The sequence below is a fragment of the Cyprinodon tularosa genome, unplaced genomic scaffold (assembly GCF_016077235.1).
Source record: "Cyprinodon tularosa strain WSP-4 unplaced genomic scaffold, ASM1607723v1 ctg819, whole genome shotgun sequence".
Taxonomy (NCBI): Eukaryota; Metazoa; Chordata; class Actinopteri; order Cyprinodontiformes; family Cyprinodontidae; genus Cyprinodon; species Cyprinodon tularosa.
Window position 1 is genome coordinate 61,446 of NW_024039584.1, and position 16,322 is coordinate 77,767.

Consider the following 16,322-nt stretch of genomic DNA (forward strand, 5'->3'; position numbering starts at 1 on the left):
TCCAAAGCAACTTCTAGCTTGAGCTCAACTTCAGAGAGTTTAGCATGGTGATTAGCCATAGCATCCTCCTGGGTTGATATGCGCCCCTCGGCCTCTTTCATTTTTGCGTCCAGCGTGGCTATATTAGATGCAAATGTTTCCAGTCTTTGCAAAACGGGATCGATCTTCCTTTCAAACGAGGCTTCTACACCTTTCAGCACTTCCGCGGTTATCCTTTCCACCAACCTGTCTGTGTCCACTTGGCCGTGGTGTGAAGAGGACGGAGTGTCCGCCATTACAGGAGAAGCGCCGTCACTCGGGGGGGGCTGTTTTTCACCGGGTTTGACCGATTTAGTTGCAAGGTTGAGCTTTTTCTGAGTGCTGGGCATCACGCAACAATTAAAAGCTGAGATATACGCTAACTTTGATCAAAATATACCCAAACCAAAACCTAAACAAATGCCAAACTGCGGGAGCACAGGGAAAACACAGCTACTCCGCCATCAGTGTCACGTGACCCCCGATTTTATGCTCTTAATGTTACGACTGTATTCTCGTAATGTTACACTTTATTCTCGTAATTTTACGACTTAATGCTCGTAATTTTTTCGACTTTATTCTCGTAATTTTACGACTTTATTCTCGTAATGTTACTACTTTATTCTCGTAATGTTACGACTTTATCCTCGTAATTTTACGACTTTATCCTCGTAATTTTACGACTTTATTCTCGTAATTTTACGACTTTATTCTCTCAATTTTACGACTTTCTTCTCGTAATTTTACGACTTTATTTTTGTAATTTTACAACTTTATTTTTGTAATTTTACAACTTTATTCTCGTAATGTTACGACTTAATGCTCGTAATTTTACGACTTAATGCTCGTAATTTTACGACTTTATTCTCGTAATGTTACGACTTTATTCTCGTAATTTTACAACTTTATTTTTGTAATTTTACGAATTTATTCTCGTAATGTTACCACTTTATTCTCGCAATGTTATGACTTTATTCTGGAAATAGAAGGAAAAAAAAATCTTTAGCCCTAATACTGCGTCGTGCAGTTCAGCCGTTGACTTTTCACTAGTGAAAATCCACCAGTTGCCATATAGTTTGCTTGTAGATCTTAATGGTTACAGACAAAACGGCTATGATTAGATTTTTCTTTTTACAGATTTTTCTGCATGATTATGTACATGCATAATTTGTGAAGTAAAAGTAAGAGAACAGTAATGTACTGCTTTATTAGGAGCTTTAAATACATCTCACAAATAAATCCCTAAATAAAAAGGTTTCAGCAAGGTTTCTTTTTTAAGTAATTTTGGCAACTATGCAATTTAGATCTCTGATATAAGTTTGGATAAGTTACCAGTTACTTCTCCAAAAAAGTAATTAAACTCAGTTCCTGCTCAACAAAAGTAACTTGTTACTTCACAGTGATTTAATGAATTTAGCGTTTATCATAAAAAAAATATATATATATTTTTCGTCACGATCATTGAGTCTGGGAGCGGCCATTTTACCCAAATGTATAGTAACCCCTCCCTCCTGCCATCTTCCAGCAGTGACGTCACGGTGCGGTAAGCCTAGCGCCATTCTCCCCGCTTTACAAGCTAAATCAATGGGAACTACTAGACACATCTGCAATCAACAACAAATATTGAAGATTTCCAGAGGACTTCACCATTGAAATTCACCAGGGCTATAGTGAAACTGACAATGCCCACGTGCATGGCAGCTGGATGCTGGAATACATCTGGGAAAACAGACACGCTTTCTACTTTTAAATGTAGACTTAAAACTTTTCCTTTTTGATAAAGCTTCTAGTTAGAGTGGCTCAGGTTATCCTGAGCTATCTCTATAGTTATGCTGCTATAGGCTTAGACTGCTGGAGGACATAGGGACCCCTTTTTCATCATTCTGCTTCATTCTATCTCTATTCTCCTATTTGCAGTATTTGTTAGTTGAACCCCTAACTTTATGCGCTCTTTGTTTTTCTTCATCATAGTAGCTTCACCTGACCATGTTCTGCTGGAGGTTTCTTCCTGCTAAAAGGGAGTTTTTCCTCTCCACTGTCGCTGCATGTATGCTCAGTGTTAGGGATCTCTGTAGACTCAACAACATGTTGCAAGCAATTACATAGTCTTCCCACATGCTCATCCAGGAGGAGGTAGTTCTGCTAAGTCAATGACTGGATGCAATCAGCTGGTTTCCTTCGATAAAAAAACTTTTAAGTCAGATTGAATGATCTGAATTTTATCTGTAAAGTGTGTGGAATTTTTTTTCTATAGGAGAAGTCTTCATCCTTTGCAGGTTTGGTATGTTTCCATAAACAGGTTCTGATAGTGGAAATGTGGTCATCTAAAACGTTTCCTTGGAAACGGGTCATGTTGCTTCCTGCTTCTACTGCTTTTTATTTTTTCACAAAATAACCAAAGTCAGACACATTTTACTTCGAAGGAACTTAAGAAAGATCCAAGATGTGAGGCCAGACATCGGTAAGAAGGCGCCTACACTAGAGTCGTAAGGAACATCAAAAAAGTGGGTTTAAATGAACATCTGCAGAACTTTCCAGACATTTAGTTCATGGGTTTTGCCTCGTGTTCCATTAAAACAGGCGGACAGTCTTCCATTTTCTGTCTGCTATGTAATAAACTCCAATGAGGTTTGTCAAAGCACCAATTATGTGGCAAGTTTTAAGACTGGATCATGGTCCTCTGTAGAGGAGGGTGACCATACACTTGAAAAAATATATCTGTGAAAACTAGGATGTTCACGAGGGACAGATGCAGTCTTTGTGCGATTTTCCTGCGACTCACTTTTATAACTTTACTAGGAACTTCAATCATGAAAAAGAAATGTGATACATGAACCAACATTGTAAAAAAAAAAAAAACATCAAAGAAGAAGGGGGGGAAGGCTACATGAAGTTCAAAATCCTTATAGATGAAAAAAAGAAACCAACAGAGTAACAACTTAGACTACTCCTTAAAGGAATAGTACACCCAAAACATGATTAGCCTTCATTTTCTACTCACCCCCATGCTGAACAACACTCTGGAGTACTTTTTTGATATCTCAAATGCATCTGGAGATCTGGGAGGCTTCTTGCTGTCTGCTGACATTCAAATAATGGAGGTCTATGGCGCCCGAGGCAGAAAGGTCCATAAAAGTCCACAAAAAACGTGTCAATATTCCTCCATACTGCTCGTCCAATGTATTCCAAGTGTCCTGAGTGGGTAGCATCCAGAATTTACTCGAAACGAAGTCATTTAGAATGTTTTTAGAGCATAAACAGTAGTGTATAGGATTTCCTAAAAGCGCGTTCACGACGCTACGGAAACCGCGGCAGACCAAACCAGATGAAAGTGCGCATTCAGCTCGGCAAAGAACTCATGCTCTTCCTCAACACTGAAGTCCTCAGACATTTTTCTTTCGTTGTTTCTTTCTTTGCACAGGTAAACAGCACATTTCTTCTTCTGCGCTTGCATTATCGGCAGAGCAGACGCTGAATGCGCACTTTCATCTGGTTTGGTCTGCCGCGGTTTCTGTAGAATCATGAACTCGCAGGCGCGCGCTTTTAGGAAATCCTATACACTACTGTTTATGCTCTAAAAACATTCTAAATGACTTTGTTTCGAGTAAATTCTGGATGCTACCCACTCAGGACACTTGGAATACATTGGACGAGGAGTATGGAGGAATATTGACACGTTTTTTTGTGGACTTTTATGGACCTTTCTGCCTCGGGCGCCATAGACCTCCATTATTTGAATGTCAGCAGACAGCAAGAAGCCTCCCAGATCTCCAGATGCATTTGAGATATCAAAAAAGTACTCCAGAGTGTTGTTCAGCATGGGGGTGAGTAGAAAATGAAGTCTAATCATGTTTTTGGTGTACTATTCCTTTAAAGCAATGTTAGATTTCTGAATCCTGAGCGAAATAAAGTATTGTTTACTCATTTCGTATAATAATAATAATTATTATTATAATTATTATCAACAATGTTGCTCAGCATTGCACTCCCCTCGTATTAAATTGAACAACTTTAGTTCAATTTGGTTGAGTTTTACAATAGAAATAGAAGGAAGCAGAGTGATAAAAAGTGGTCCCTATGTCCTCCAGCAGCCTAGGCCTATAGCAGCATAACCTTTTTTTCTTTCCAGCATTTCATTGTCGTTACAATGTCACAAGTACAGAACAATGAAGTTAGCTCTCTGTATTAACCTATCCCCGTTGGGTGTGGGGTTAAGGGTCTTTTTTAGGGTCCCAGAGTGGAAGTCTTTAGGACTGGGGCTTGAACTCAGAACCTCTGAATTGCAAGTTCTATGCCCTAACCTCTAGGCCGCAAAGCAGGCATTAGCGTGAAGGGTCTTGCCTTATGCTGCGTTCACACCGGACGCAGCTGGCGCGACAGAAGCAGCGAGTTTACATGTAAAGTCAATGGTTGACGCGTGTCAAGGCGCGGCAAAAGGTCCTGCGGCGCGTTTTGAGCAGCAGGCGCAGCGAGTCGGGCGCGTTTCAGCATCTGACGCGCAGCAAACGCGCTGCTGCTCGAGATGGAAAAATTTAACTTTGGTTGACGCGGCGCGTCGAGCAGCAAATCAGAGAAGCTGATCTGGGAGCTGGCAGGGAGAGAGACACATCGCTGATGACACAGAGCTCTGTGATCACTCCTCTGAAAAAGTTTATTGATGCATAAATTAACTTAAAATGCAGAAATCTGCTGGCAGAATATGTTCGCTTTTATTATCCTGCTGCCTGCAGTTTAGATTATTTAGATGAAAAACACCTACCAGCCGACACAGTGAACCGTGAGGAGGCGACCCGGCCAGAGGCTGCTGTTGAATGGGATTCCTACTGTCGGCGCACCGCTGGTATGTGGGGGTCTGAGCGGCTCCGACAGAAATAATATTGGAAGGCAGGATGGTAATCTGGATGAACTGACTGCCCTGATTAAGTTTTCAGGTGGATTTTCTCACTTAAAAACATATTAAAACTACTTTATTCCCACTGATCACAGCAAATATAGCTGCAAGGCAGAGAAAGGATAGAGTAGCTCCGCCCAACGCGCGTCAGACACACTTTTTCACCGCACAGCCAGAGCAGCAAAGCTGCTTCAGCCGCGCGTCAGAACTAACTGGTACAAGCAGCAAAAAGGAAGCAGCAGACGCGATTTTGCAGCTCGTGCTGCGTCCGGTGTGAACGTAGCATAAGGCAACACTGGCAGCTCATTCCCTCCGGCTGGGATACAATCCCAGGCTTCCTGTCTGCAGGACGGGTGACTTACCACTAGAGCTAGCCTGCGCCTAACTATAGATATAGCTTAGGATAGCCTCAGCCCCTCTAAGTATAAACTTTGTCAATAAGGACATTTTAAAGCCGTCTTCGAAGTAGGCAAAAAGTCTCTAATAATCCCTTCTTTCTCATTTATCTTGAATTCTCTCGCGGCTGCTCGATTTCCATGTTTCGATTTCCATGTTCCGCTGATAGCCTTCAGTTTAAACTGTGCTTCATAGGCGTGTCTCTTTGCCATTTTTAGGGTTGTTAAGACAACAATGTTCTGCACAAAGCACATACCTGTTCTTTTATACACAATCCACGCCAAAACTTCCCCCTTTAACATTCTCATATACTCATGGTGGTCTCAATAACGTCCGCAGATAGGGCGCAGCGCACCATAGGGCGCGCAGCACATTTTTAGAAAAAAAATAGACGTTTATATGCGCTTTATAGTCGTGAAAATACGGTATATAGCGGGAATTTACACCATCTTAAGGCACCTTGCAGAGACAATTCAATCAGATTGGTTCAAAGTTTCTATAAAAAGACCTAAGGATAGAAGGCTACCTATCCTTTTGTCTTAGCCCAACGAGGGCTGGTGCTGCTCGTAGCACTGTTGCCTTGCAGCTACAAGGTCCTGGGTTCAATTCCCCACCCTGGGTCTTTCTGCATGGAGTTTACATGTCTCCCAAAAATGTGTGGGTTCTCTCTGGGTACTCTTGCTTCCCACTGTTCAAAAGCAGGACTGTTAGCTTGATTTGCATGTCTTAATTGTTCACAGGCGGCCATTTCTGAACGCTCCCCTACCTTTTGCCCATAGACTGCAGGAATTGGGGATAAGCCCCAACAAAACTCTTTATGGGTGGAACTAACAGCTATTTATTTATATTTATGATACATAAACAAAATGTTATTATAAATAAATCCAACTAAAAATAATTCTAACGTCTCTCATTGCCTCATGGCAGTCAGCAGTGACTCAAAAGCCTTGAAGGAGCTTAATTCCAGCAGTGATGCTTTATGACAGACGCCCTGAAAGCGTCAGAGAGTCCCTGAAGAGACCACACAGAGAGCGCAGCTGACGGCGACGGCTCATTCACCTCTTAATGCATGTCTTTGTGTTCATCAGAAAACTCTTTAAGAGTTTTCTCTGGGGTTGAGCCACAATATAGCAACAGTTTGAGACTCCAAACACGGGTTTTCATCTCTGAGTGCCCGGTTAATGGAATTGACTCATAATAGCTCCCTGTTCTTTAGGCTTTGAAAACTGCTAATGAATCGCACGTGTTGCTCTTGTGTGTGTGTCTGAGGTACAGTAGAGCAGTGTGGCTTCCCCGCTCAAACAGTAGGTGGTCCCGACTGCTGGTGTGTTTTTTCTTTATTTTACAGGTTTATAGATGTACAGCATTCGGTGGTTCTTATGCCACACTTGAGTTCAAATGGTTAGTGCCCTCCTATAGGGCTTCAGATCATGCTGGTGTTGCTGGGAAGAGCTGGCATCAGATCACAGGTTTTGCTGTTTGGCTGTTCTGATCCGCTTTAGATGCATTTCTTACAGAGACTAACCGTATTTTAACCAGGCACAAGCCAATTGATAGATCAAACTCTTGCCGAACCCAGTCGGGAGAAGAGCGAAAACATCTTTTCCTCTGAGAAAAGCCTCCAGAGCAGTGTTTTGCTCTTCTTTCAGTGAAGAAATACTCTGTAATTCCGATAAAACTTGCTCGATTGCCACGCTAACGCCAGTTTCATCGGCTGAAGCCGCCATGTTCTTTAGACTGAACTGTCGCGCTTCTCGTTGCGTCACACCTCAACCCGCCTCAAAGCCAACGCTGATTGGACGTTCGTTTGGTTAACTGCTCCAAATTTTCTTTAACGGAGAGTCTCCAGACTGATCTGCGAGTGAAACCTTGAAAGCTCGCAAGATCAGGATGGTCTCACGAGGCTAGCCGTATTTGTCTAATTTTGTTTTTTCTCCCATTCCTCTCATGTTTAGTAAGATAACAGACAGGTCTTGTCAGATAATAGTTATATATTCTTTCTGTCGGCTGTAGAGGCAACAATATCCAAGATTCTTTGAATTCACAAGTCAGTTTCCTTGCAAATGTTTTCTGATTGCTGAGGTCAGCACTAAGTTGTTTTGCTGGTTCAGTTTTGCATCACTTTTTACAGTAGATTTTTGTTTAACTGCTCAGGTTACGTTCATGGCTGCATCTATTGATTTATTTTTTACCAAAAATTCAATTCAATTCAGTTTATTTTTAAAGCACCAATTAATAACACGTCATTTCAAGGCACTTTAAAGTAGGGATGCACGATATTGGGATTTTGGCCGATATCCGATATGCCGATATTTTAAAACTCATGTAGCCGATAACCGATATCGATACCGATGTTAAAGCTGGACAAAAATAAGTAGTCATTGAAAATAGCAGTTTTGTTATCCATTTCTGACACTTTGAAAAATAATAAACTCAAATATATTTTCATATGCTGATAACAAATAGATTTTTAAAAACACAGTATCGATCTATTTTACTTTCAAAATCTCATGAATTTTCATCGTTCTGTTACAAACTCTCGTGATATTTTGTTAGTAAAATACATCGATACCGCGTCAATATTTTTTCCCTCGTCTTTAGAAGTTTTTAAGTCTGTAAAAAAGAAGTTTTTGAGGAAGAAGTAGTAGTATTTTTTTTTATTTTTTTTATTTTAGACTTTAGAAACTCAGAAGCTGATCAAATATCGGGTTAAATATCGGTGGGGTGGCCGATGTCCGATATTCAGTTTTAAGGCCGATACCGATAGGGGGCCGATTATATCGTGCATCCCTACTTTAAAGTTCACCAGATCATCCAGTCAGATTGATTCAAAGTTTTCTATCTAAGGAAAACCAGCTGATTGCATCGACTCATTGACTCTTCAGCAATCCCTCACACTAAGCATGCTTGTAGCGACAGTGGAGAGGAAAAACTCCCTTTGAACAGGAAGAAACCTCCAGCAGAACCAGGCTCAGTGTGAGCGGCCATCTGCTGAGGCCCACTGGGGTTCAAGGAGACAGAATCCATATTGTATTAATTCGTATAAAAATATATACTTTAGTTAATTAACATTTTTAGATAAACAAATCTTTGTAATTTAGAAAAAAAAACATTTATTGCACATTTTATTAAATTGAAATTGGCAAAACGTATATCTATATTGCAGTCAATTTTATATATATATAGTTTAAAGAGAACATAAAGTTTGGGGTTGAACTAAAAAATAATGCAGAACTGGAGAATAGAGGTGAAGAGGTAGGAAAAGTGGACCCTATGTCTCCCGGCAACATAAGCCTAAAGCAGCAAAGGTTCCACCTGCTCAATGGAAGGTTAGCAGATTCTCATTTTGCATTTCTTTTTCAGTCTTGAACTTTCTCAGCATTTCTTCACAATTTATCACACAACATTAAAATAATCTGTCTTTTGTTTAAATTTATAGCGAAACGAAATAGGAATATATATTTTCAAAATACAAAACCTATTTTCTTTTCATGTGTGTATAGATGCATCATTTTTTTGGTTCTAAATAAGCTGTTATTATTACGAGAGGATGACTTAATGTAAAGTTTAAAGTTAATGTATATTTAAAGTCGTAGGGAAATCATATTTAAATGTCAAATCATTCTGGCTTGAAGTTGTATATAAATGTTCTCTTTATCAGATGATATTGTCCCAATATTTAGAAAATTTCTGTAAAAAAAAAAAAATCCTGTCTTAAAATCTGTATTTTTTTCGTTATCTCCTGCAGGCCAGTTAGTTCTACGTCAGCCTGAACACCGAAATTTAGCCAATCATATATCAACGGTCATCTGTCAATCAAATGTTTTCGGTCATAGCATCTTGATTCATGTGTCGCAGCTAATATACGCAGCGGTTGAAACCAGAATCCTTTCCTTTCCCATTGAGTTGCGTCCCAGTGTTCACGGGGATGGACTTCTGTGTCTTCGGCAGGCGTAGAGCTAACAGAACTGGCAGCGTTGCGAGGCAAGGGCTCAAACATGTACGGCTGGAAGCCTTCAACACCAAACCAAGCTTCTGCCGCCCTGGCGTCCTCTTCCACAACATCTTCGTCCCCGCTTTCCTCCTCTAAATAAAAAATGGATGACGGAGGAGACTCATCCACGACCTCCAACACTAAACTCTCCTCCTCTTGCATGTTTCCTCTGTCCATAGCGTTCCTTGACAGCGTCGTTTCTAAGTCACCAATTTAGTGCTAATTGGTCCCAATGGAATTTCCCATTGGGAACCTGCTAGCACTAAGTTGCTAACTGGTTAGCAAGATGCTTCCCACAAACCGGCAACAACCAAACCTGCTTGCAAACCTTCCGACACAACAATTGATAATTGACCAATCCCATTCACTTTATTCACTCGTGTAAAGTCGTGCACCAATCGGGAGAATTCGGAAATGCAACGGTTGGAACAGCCGCTTCCCTACGAATTTAACGTTTTCGTGTGAGATTAATTTGCCTTCTTTTAAATTGTACGGTAAAAACTACAACGCTAATGCTAAGGATGCTCCTTTGTCCATCTTTATAGCAGTTTTAAAGCTTGCATCAATTTTTTTTTTTTTTTTGGGGGGCGGGGGCAATATCAATGCCTTTCATGGGGCCCCAAATTCCCCCAGGCCTTATAAATTACTCATGTCGCCTCAGCCTGATGAGCTCATGTCCGCCAACCATCAACAGCAACAAGTTTTGTGAAAGATTTTTGTAATTTATGAGAATAAATTTGGTTTCACACCTTTTTAGATGTAGTGTTTGCAGCTTCTTGTTCCCTTCTTAAGGCTGATTTATACTCAGAAACCAGGTCGTCTCCAAGTGTGTCGCAGTTAGCGCAGATATGCCCCGCCCCTCCGCAGACACTCTTCTCCTATCCAAAATTGTAGGTGAGTGCAGACAGGAGGCCTCTGATTGGTCAAATCTCCATCTGCTCTATACTGTGCGTATTTCCTGTTTGGTTCCTTACAGGCTTGTTTTGTTTGTCTGACCGCCATTTTGGAAAACACCTGGTGAAGATGGAGGGGGTGGTTGATGATGTGTCCAGGCCTGTTGTTTCCTGTAATGATTAACAGGAACGGGAACCACAGTCCAGACTCTCTGTCATAAACACATCAGCCTTCCTAAAGTTGATCAGTCCTGTGCCTTCATGTAATCTGCTCGTATTTTTGGCTAAAATCTTTCGTTTGGGTTTTATTAAAGCCGTCATGTGTTGAATCTGGGTTAATTTTGTTTTTCCAAACCTCTCTGTACACCTTTGCTTTGTGTGTTTGTTGAATCGGCGTTGGTACTTCAGAGGAAGTAGATAAAGGGTTGCAGGCATCGGTTTAATCAATATAACCAGGCTTAAAAAACGGGCCCATCAATTACCAGCTGCGTATTAAAAAAAGAAGTGAGAACACCCCTTCTACGTGTGTGAAGGAACTAAACCAGTGTGTAACCATTAGCCAATTGGTTTGTTTGTCTTGTTCTATGTTTGCATTAAGGTAAGACCTCATATGCTGCACAGCCATGCTGACTTTCCTTCCCTGTTCTTCATTACAGTGTTGCACGGACCAGGATGTCCTCCAAGGCCCAGAGTAACCTACCCCAGGCCCGGCAGATAGTGCAGCAGCTGAGACTAGAGGCAAGAAGGGAGAGGATAAAGGTAACCACACAGCACCACCTTGGTTCCAACTGTGAAAGAGACTGGCTAAAACCTAACTAGAAAAAAGTGCCGAAATGAAGACGGCACAGCTTTAAAACTCCTGCTTCTCATTGTTAAAAATGGTCCCTTCCAACGAAAGGTGCACATGCAGGAAACTGTAGCTGACTGGATTGCTGATAGGCCATAAAAAGTGAAGACTCCGGCCGCCATATTGGTACTCCCCACTGCCACAAAATCCCAGTACATTTCAACCAAACAAGACCTTTAAACAGAGACTAGTACATCCTAAGGACAAAACCCCCCAGACCTAATCTGAGCGGAGTGGTGTCTGCAGTTCAATGCAGCGAGGAATGCTCTGATCTTTATATTGGAGAAACCAAACAACCTCTCGAGAGATGCATGACCCAACACAGAAGAGCGCCCTCCTCTGGACAAGACGCTGGGGTACATCTACACCTGATGGACAATGAACATTATTTGGACCAGAATGTTCAAATTTTGGACAAAGAAGAAAGGTAGTTTGAGAGGGGCGTGAAGGAAGCCATCTATGTTAAGAAAGAAAAACCAACCTTAAACAGACCCGTTTGTCTTTTCCAATTTGTATGTTTTCTAAACTAAAACCAGGCTTTGTCGGGCTACTGTATAAAACCTGCAACAGAAAAAAACATTTGCACGTTAAAGACTACTTTCCTGTTTTTCTTTTAATAATTCCTCATAAAAAGACCATTCAAGCAGCACATTTTTCCTTATGTTTTTGAGAATATACTGTAGGGGTGAAAGCTGCAGCTGCTACTAGTGTGAAGTGAATGGACAGCAACAAAGCCTTAAAGCAACAATGGGGAAATGCTGTCCCCTCAATGCTAATGTAAACCCTGGTTGGATAAGGATTCAAAACTGGATATGAAGATGAAATCTGACGCACAGTTTCAGTGTTACAACTGATAAAATAATTGCTGTCTGTGGTTCTACAGTAGGCTATGGTGTAATTGAGCAATATATGAAAAAAAAGAACTATGAACTAGTTCATTTTTTGGAACTGTGAACTTAGCTCAAAATTTTGAATTATGAACTATGAACTGAACTAGTTCATTTTAAAATGTGTGAACTGAACTTTGAACTAGTTCACGTAGAAAGAGAACTTTCCCAACACTGCTCGCGATGCACGAAACTTCTGTACGGTGGCTGAGAAGTGCAAAACCCATTTACAATTCAAAAACACATTAACAAATAAAAAACAAAATTACATTTGAAGAAACAAAATTATATTTTATGAAACAAATATATTTTTGAAAAAAAAGGTTACATTTTTAAAAACAAATTTACATTTTAGGAAACAAATTCACATTTTAAACAAGTTAGATTTTAGGTGAGAAAAAAAAATACATTATAGGGAAACAAATTTACATCTATAAAAAAAATTGACCGTTCGGAAACACTTGTACAAGTGCAAAGACAAAACTACAAGCGGCAAAACACAGTTACATAGCCAAAAAAAAATTAACAAAAGACGGCTACACGGAAAGGGAATGTCCCACTTTTTAGCGCACGTGTAACACTTAATTATAAAAAAAAATAAACGCATGTTGAATGAAATTTGACTTTTATTTGTAACATTCTCTAAACGTGAGTTTTCAATGGAAAAAAGTCACATCACCAACAGAACAGACTAAAGCATACTTCTTTCATCTGGCTCATCTCCCTGTTCTCCCTCACCCATCTGCTCTCCCTCATCCTGGTCTTTTTCTGTCTCTGTGTCTTCCCTGAACTCTTCCTCATCTCCTGTCCTGGTAGATGTTGATGGTATAGAGCTTCCCTGCTGTGACTGGCTACAATATAATAATAATAACCATCATGACAATAATAATAATAATAATGATAATAATAATAATAATAATAGCTTTAACAAATATGCCACATTAGTTTAAATAATGGGCTATTAGGGCAACATGACTGGAAGTCTTGTCACGTGGATATGACTTATGGTAGCCTACAAAATAATAGCTATTTTAATACCTGCTGCACAAACCACTTAAAAATAAAATGTGAACAGCTTTTAAGATTTTTCAATATGATTAACCCTCCTTTCTTGGCATTGTGCTGCAATTACTAAATCAATATACAATTAAGACAATAAAGAGACCAAAATGTGTCTCTTTAAAATGTGACCAACATTTATGTTGCCTAACAAAACCTATACAACAGAAAACGTTTGTCTTAACACATAGATTTGTACAGAAGAGGATTAGGGCCACTAAAAAAAAAAAGTTAACTGATTTTTAAATTTTATTTCAGTTTAACATGGGAAAAAAGTCAGAATTCTGACTTTTTTATTGTCAGAATTCTGAGATTAAAGTCAGCATTCTGACTTTTTTCCCATACTAAACTGAAATAAAATTTAAAAATCGGTTAACTTTTTTTTTTTTTCAGTGGCCCTAATCCTCTTCTGTAGATTTGCAATTGCAAACTCTACCAAAATTATTTGTAGCCTATGTGGTCGTCCTCACGTTATCTGTCATTGACTTGGGCTACAGTGTAAAACGTTCAGAATCAGAATCAGGTTTATTGCCATTGTTAGTGAAGGAGTTCACAAACTAGGAATTTTTTATGGTACAATCGTGCAACATGAAACATATAATATGGAATAGGTAAATAAAATTATAAAAATATCTAAAAACTGTGGGTATACGTCATGCAATAAAATAGACTAATGTATACACTTAAGATAAAAAAATATGGATACAAAATATAAAAAGTAAAATAGCATCTTACAAGGAGACAACTAGTTTATCAGGTGACCAGTCGGCAAAATGCTTGTTTGGTGCTGCTGAATGAGACATTTTAATGCACAACAAAATCATTCTGCTTGATCTGTATATTACCTGGCTAATGGGGCACGGGAGAAGCAGCCTGTCAGCGACCGTTCCTGCTATCTGAAAACTGCTATGATGCTGCGCATCTGGCATGCCCTGCGGGCGACCGAGCGAGTTCACGTGACAAAGGAAGAGAGAGAGGGTCGTTTGTGCGCAAGTAGGTCGGTCATTTCGGGGCATTGTTTCAGTCGTTTTTAATGGCTCAGGTTTTCAAAAGATCATTTCAAAACCGACCTCAGTAAAATCTTAATAATATTAATAATAAAAAAAAAAAAAAAACGAGTTTCAAAAGGGCATTTTCTTTGATAGAGGGCAAACTTCCTAGTGCTTTAGCACCACCTAGTGTCTATGTGTGCACGCCCCTGGTCCCAGTGGCCGGATGTGACATCACCATTACCCTGACTTGTAGTACAAACAGCTCAATCTGTAGTCCTCCTGCTTCACGTGAAAAGTCAGCGGCGATTTTAGATGGAAAGAATTGCACTGAAGCTGTTTTTTTTTAAGTTTACGCTAACCGAACAAGGTTTTGCCCTTATTGTGGTCTCTGGAACTTTTACGGGACACGGACCAGGTGGCAGGACCAAGCAGCAGGGCCGAGCTCAATTCGTGGCAGTGGCTGCGTTGCAGCAGTTCAGGTGGTCCTGCCACCTGGTCCGTGTCCCGTAAAAGTTCCAGACCACCTTCCGCACGAACAACAAAATGGTGTAAATTGGCTGAAATTTGCTCCACAATAATAAAATCGCCGCTGACTTTTCACGTGAAGCAGGAGGACTACAGATTGAGCTGTTTGTACTACAAGTCAGGGTAATGGTGACGTCACATCCGGCCACTGGGACGTTCCCTTTTGTCTTTGCACTTGTACAAGTGTTTCCGAACGGTCAATTTTTTTTTAGATGTAAATTTGTTTCCCTATAATGTATTTTTTTTTCTCACCTAAAATCTAACTTGTTTAAAATGTGAATTTGTTTGCTAAAATGTACATTTGTTTCCTAAAATGTGAATTTGTTTCCTAAAATGTAAATTTGTTTGCTAAAATGTAAATTTGTTTCCTAAAATGTGAATTTGTTTCCTAAAATGTAAATTTGTTTTTAAAAATGTTAACTTTTTTTTTCAAAAATACATTTGTTTCATAAAATACAATTTTGTTTCTTCAAATGTTATTTTGTTTTGTTATTTGTTAATGTGTTTTTGAATTGTAAATTCAAAAACACCGTACTTCTGAGCCTGTGGGTGCGGGTCGGTGCTCCTGCAATTGCAAGTACGGTATTTCCCCTCCAGACCACCAGGGCGGCCGAGAATACCTTTGTTCAACCTGAAATGACTCATTTAATCATCCAAAACGTTATGGAACACATTAATTAACTGAAAAATGTTGCATAGTATGCCTTTAAGTAACAAATGCATGAACTTTTGACACCAGTGGAAAGGTGTGATCGTGCCCTTAGTTCCAGGTTGGTTTTAATGGAAGCTGTTAATTAAAGGATTAAAAAAAGCTTAACTTGATATTTCTGCTTCCTGTTTTTTTTGTTTTTCTCCAGGTCTCCAAAGCCTCTGCTGAGCTGATGAACTACTGCATGGAACAGGCCAGAGGGGACCCGCTCCTCAGAGCCATCCCTGCTTCAGAAAACCCTTTCAAGGAAAAAAAACCCTGCACTATATTGTAGTGGACGCCCTGTTTTCTTTTCTTTTTGCTTCTTAATGTCGCTGTTTTCTTCATGTTGGGAGGAGCGAGACTTGAACCGGGAATCATATCATTACATGTTTTAACAATTCATTCATAATCACTCACATGTGGCTGTCCTATCAGTGAGATATTTACCAAAACTACTGAGCTGCCGTTCTTCAGCCTGAACTTCATTACCAACACTTTGGAAATCTTTGGCTGTTTGGGTTCACGTCTTCTTTACGAAGCTTATTTTAATGGCTGTACCCTGTCAGTTTTCATACAGTTGTGCCTTCAGTGGGCAGTGACTGTTATTTCCTTCTCTGCTTTGCCTTAAATGGAAACCAACAACCAAAGTTTCCAACCTGTTTTTTTTTTTATAATCTTCACATGGTTGAGAATCACTGCGGAGGTTTTACCATGTGGTAAAATATGCGGCTAAATTCTTAGATCACAGTTTCCGAATGTTTGCCAATATGTATTTTTATGTATTGATAGAAATCAGGTATTAATTAATTCCAATTATAAGAAGACAGAAGTATTTTACAGCTGATCAAAGCTCTGAACAGCCAATGACAATCTGCTTTTCATTTAACTGCCAATTAGTTTTTGTTTTATTTTATTCTACTAAACGGTTTTAAATCAAACGATGCAGGAAAAATAGTCCAAAAGTGCCCTGTTTGTTTTTTATTAGGAATTATGCTTTCTTTTACAGTAAATCAATTACCACGTAATAAAGTCGCACTTTAAGTTTGGTAACAAGAAAAACTTTTTTGGGGTAAATACCCCAAGATTAAAGTATATGATTTCAAACTAATAACCTGCATGTAATTATTAT

General features: G+C 39.6%; 1 protein-coding gene across 1 annotated transcript; it reads left to right on the top strand.

The window, feature by feature from the left end:
- The first annotated feature begins 10,802 nt into the window (after window positions 1-10,802).
- On the top strand, window positions 10,803-16,108 carry LOC119774573 (guanine nucleotide-binding protein G(I)/G(S)/G(O) subunit gamma-7-like). Its single transcript, XM_038272113.1, has 2 exons — window positions 10,803-10,951; window positions 15,360-16,108. The coding sequence occupies exons 1-2, from the start codon at window positions 10,865-10,867 to the stop codon at window positions 15,483-15,485; spliced, it is 213 nt and encodes a 70-aa protein (XP_038128041.1). The 5' UTR covers window positions 10,803-10,864; the 3' UTR covers window positions 15,486-16,108.
- Window positions 16,109-16,322: the final 214 nt, after the last annotated feature.